Source organism: Limulus polyphemus, unplaced genomic scaffold (genome assembly GCF_000517525.1).
Source record: "Limulus polyphemus unplaced genomic scaffold, Limulus_polyphemus-2.1.2 Scaffold951, whole genome shotgun sequence".
Lineage (NCBI taxonomy): Eukaryota > Metazoa > Arthropoda > Merostomata > Xiphosura > Limulidae > Limulus > Limulus polyphemus.
Genome location: NW_013666561.1, coordinates 87,816 through 91,262, shown reverse-complemented (window position 1 = coordinate 91,262; position 3,447 = coordinate 87,816). Strand labels below are relative to the sequence as shown.

Here is a 3,447-nt window from a genome sequence, read left to right as displayed (position 1 = left end):
TAGAGTACTCTATTATTCCATGGATTGTAATAGCTCTCTCTCTCTCTCTCTCTCTATATATATATATATATATAATACTATAACAGGAGGTTCAGAATTTACCAATCAAAATTTAATCAAGCCTGTTTCATCTAGGAAAAGAGGTTGAAAGCATAGCTCTCAATAATGAAAGCACTCTGTTATAAACTTATAAAATGAAAATGATTTCTACTTCTGGACACAATACTTAGCAATTTACTGGTTGATTTTCTGTGACTAGAGTTGTTAAAAGAGCATGTAAGTTGATCAAACAAGCACCAGGCAAAATCTTGAGAGAAATAACTACATTCAATTCCAAGCTTTATCGGAACTTTCCAGAATGGCAAGTTATTCACATTAACCAACTAGTTTTATTATTAGAAAGGGGAAGCAGTTCATGGCTTGGCATATCCTGTTCATCTAGAACTTGTAATTAAATACAGAAGCCTGTACCTGTAAACCAAAAAAAACGTAAAACTTCGTTTTTATTATTTTATTACAACTTACAGCTTTTACAGTGAGGAAGGATGATTGAAACATCGTACTTGTTTTAAAAATATTCTTCCTTACTGTAAAAGCTGTAACTTGTAATAAAATAACACTTATAATCAGTAAGTATACTCAAAACGAAACTATTAAACTCAGTCTTTGTGAATATAGATTAACTTAATGATGTATTTATCATACTAGAATAAAACACACACTTTGTCTTGTCAGGAAACAAATGTAATGTATTTTTATTGATAGTAAAATTATACATTCAAGTGCAAATAATCATTTGTGAGTTATCAAACATGAGAGCAACCATGGTAAGAAAGAACAAAGGATTTGAAGTAAAAATTACTTGAATATTAAGTATGTTTGAAGAAAACTTAAATATTGGTTGGCCAGGTGTATCAAGCCATGCTCGATTCTGAGTGAGAAACGATTCATTGCCAAGTAAACTGTTTCCTGCCTACAACATTTGTCTATCATTAAATCCCACTTTTTTCAATTAGAATTTAAAATAGAGCCATTAAAACAGAGAAAAAGTAAGTACTTGAAAATGACTACTATTTGATAACCGTTACTTTTGCAAGGAATCAGAAAATAACTACAAATAGTATCAAAATAAGAAGAAATGGTTAAAATTGTTTTTGATGTAGTTTGTTAGTTCATAACATTTTTAGAGAAACTTTCTTTACCTTAAGTATTTTTATTACTTATAAGTATTAAATTCAAGTTTTATGTATTAATAAGTTCTGTGGGTCGAAGACCAAACATCCAGTTTTATGGGTTTTGTAAAGAATTACATACTTTATTTTTTTTTTAAGTTATTTTTTATTAATATTATTGGTTATAATGCTTAAAATAATTTGAAATATTGCTATTATTATTATATTTTATTGTTATGAATTTTTCTTGTTCTTGGAGTTTATTTTTTATTATTAGCTTAGTATATGGATTTATGAGACTAACATAGATATCTTGAGATATCTTAAATTCTGAACTGTGTAACATGTTATTTATGATCATGGCCAAAAGTATTATTTACAACAAGAGTACCTAATTGACTAGTCAATGCATTTTAAAGTATTTTCAGATTTAATAATGCTGAAGCTACTAAAACATAAAACATTCTGAAATAAATTACATCTCAGTGAAATATTAATATGGCAATCAAATAATGTATCTAATAGTGTATGAAATTTTTTTTCTGTTGAGAAAAAAAGGCAAAATGTTTCTTATGGGTTTTTGTGTTCATCAGGAGGAAATTTTCATTGCCATTAATGAACAAATTGAGAAGTCTAAAGTAACAGTTGAATCATTTGCCGTAGATTTACAAGATTCTCGAATTTTTGAACAGTTACTGAATCGGGTAAGTTTTATATAAAGAAATATTTTCAGTACATATATTATTACTTATAACATTATGTTATTGTAGTGAATTGTTATTTGAACTTCAATAACTTAGTAAAGTATGTATTGCCATCTATTGCATATACATTCAAGAAAGTTGTTACAAGTTTTGGTATTAAGTTGCTAATTTATTTGTAAGTTATAAGTAGGTATGAATTTTTACAGTAAGGAAGTGATGCATATGAAGTTTGTCATCATGATGATAAATCTTTTGTTTAACCTATTTTTTTTATATACAATACACTGTCAGGAAGGAAGGCAAATCTTATTTTTGGATCAAGCTGAAAACCACTTACATCATTATATATACGTTGGAGCCACCAAAACAGATCGAAGCAAAAGCTTATTCAACCTGCCTTTCAAAGCTGTATGCAGCACAGAGAATGAAATTTGTCTATTTCCTGAAGAACTTGACATAGGGTTTTGTAAGCAGGTGGCACTTTTGTATGCTGAAACTAAAATAAAAATAAAAAATAGAAAAAGTTTCTCTGAAGAAAACAAATGGTTATGATAACCTAATGCGAATGACAAAATATTGTGTTTGCAATGTCTCAGGCTTGGAAATAGATATTTTTATTAGGTTTTGTTCAGACAGTGTCAGATAAGCTTTGTTTTGTTGATCATTTTCAAATTTATCAGGTCTTTTTGCTCAAACTGCCATACATATCTATGTGTAATATTTCTCACATTTTAATTTCTATGGAAAATAAAGTTAGTGGACTGTAGTTGCAAAATTTAAACCTCTAAAGATAAAAAAACTCCAACATTATTTTATTATTCTTATGGGAATTGATGTTTTTGAGTAATGTGAAGCATTTTTCTTTTAAAGAATAATTCAAAAGTTTGCAAGTGTTCTGTAGATATCAATCAGTGAGATCTTTTATAATAAAAATATCTTAATGAGAAATAAATATAATGCAAAATAATTAATGTTAAGAAGTCAAATGTGTTAAGCCTTATTTGTGGTCGCAGTGTTATGCCTGCATTGTTTTCTTGATATATGGATAAAAAAAGCCCCTCTTTCAAGAAGAATGCAGCAATAAGAATATGACCAGGATCATAGATTTTCTGGAGAACTTCATGACAACCCTTCTTCTATGTTAGGATATCATTGAAATGTCTTGTACAATGAAATATCCTTTTCTCATACTTGCAGATATTATGTAGTAACGTAAAGATAAACAGCTTTCTAACTAGTGAAAAAGAGAATAATTAATTTTGCATCCTTAAGTTTTTTGTTATTCACCAGAACTAAGTTGCAATTAATCTTTGGAAATTGTTATAAAAACAAGCTAATTGCATGTTTTCTTTTTTATTGTTATTGTGTTTTCCACATTCATCTTAATTTGTCCACCAGAACTCATCAGTTGGGCTAGGTGATGAAAGACAAAATATTCTGTGAAATGTTATTTATTTATATATATCTGCAGTATAATAATTGAAAAGTTATGGTTTAGGTACTGAAAGCTGTTGAAATATTGGCAAACCAATAGGAATAAAAATTGTTATAAAAACAAGTTAACTGCAGAT

General features: G+C 28.1%; 1 protein-coding gene across 1 annotated transcript in view; it reads left to right on the top strand.

The window, feature by feature from the left end:
- LOC106461397 overlaps positions 1–3,236 on the top strand; it is a 32,472-nt gene extending 29,236 nt beyond the window's left edge. Inside the window, exons 7-8 of the mRNA XM_022388339.1 lie at positions 1,766–1,876; positions 2,168–3,236. Of these exons, the coding sequence (XP_022244047.1) occupies positions 1,766–1,876; positions 2,168–2,428 (372 nt within the window). The 3' untranslated portion in view covers positions 2,429–3,236. The remainder of the gene's footprint in view (positions 1–1,765; positions 1,877–2,167) is intronic.
- The last annotated feature ends 211 nt before the right edge of the window (positions 3,237–3,447 follow it).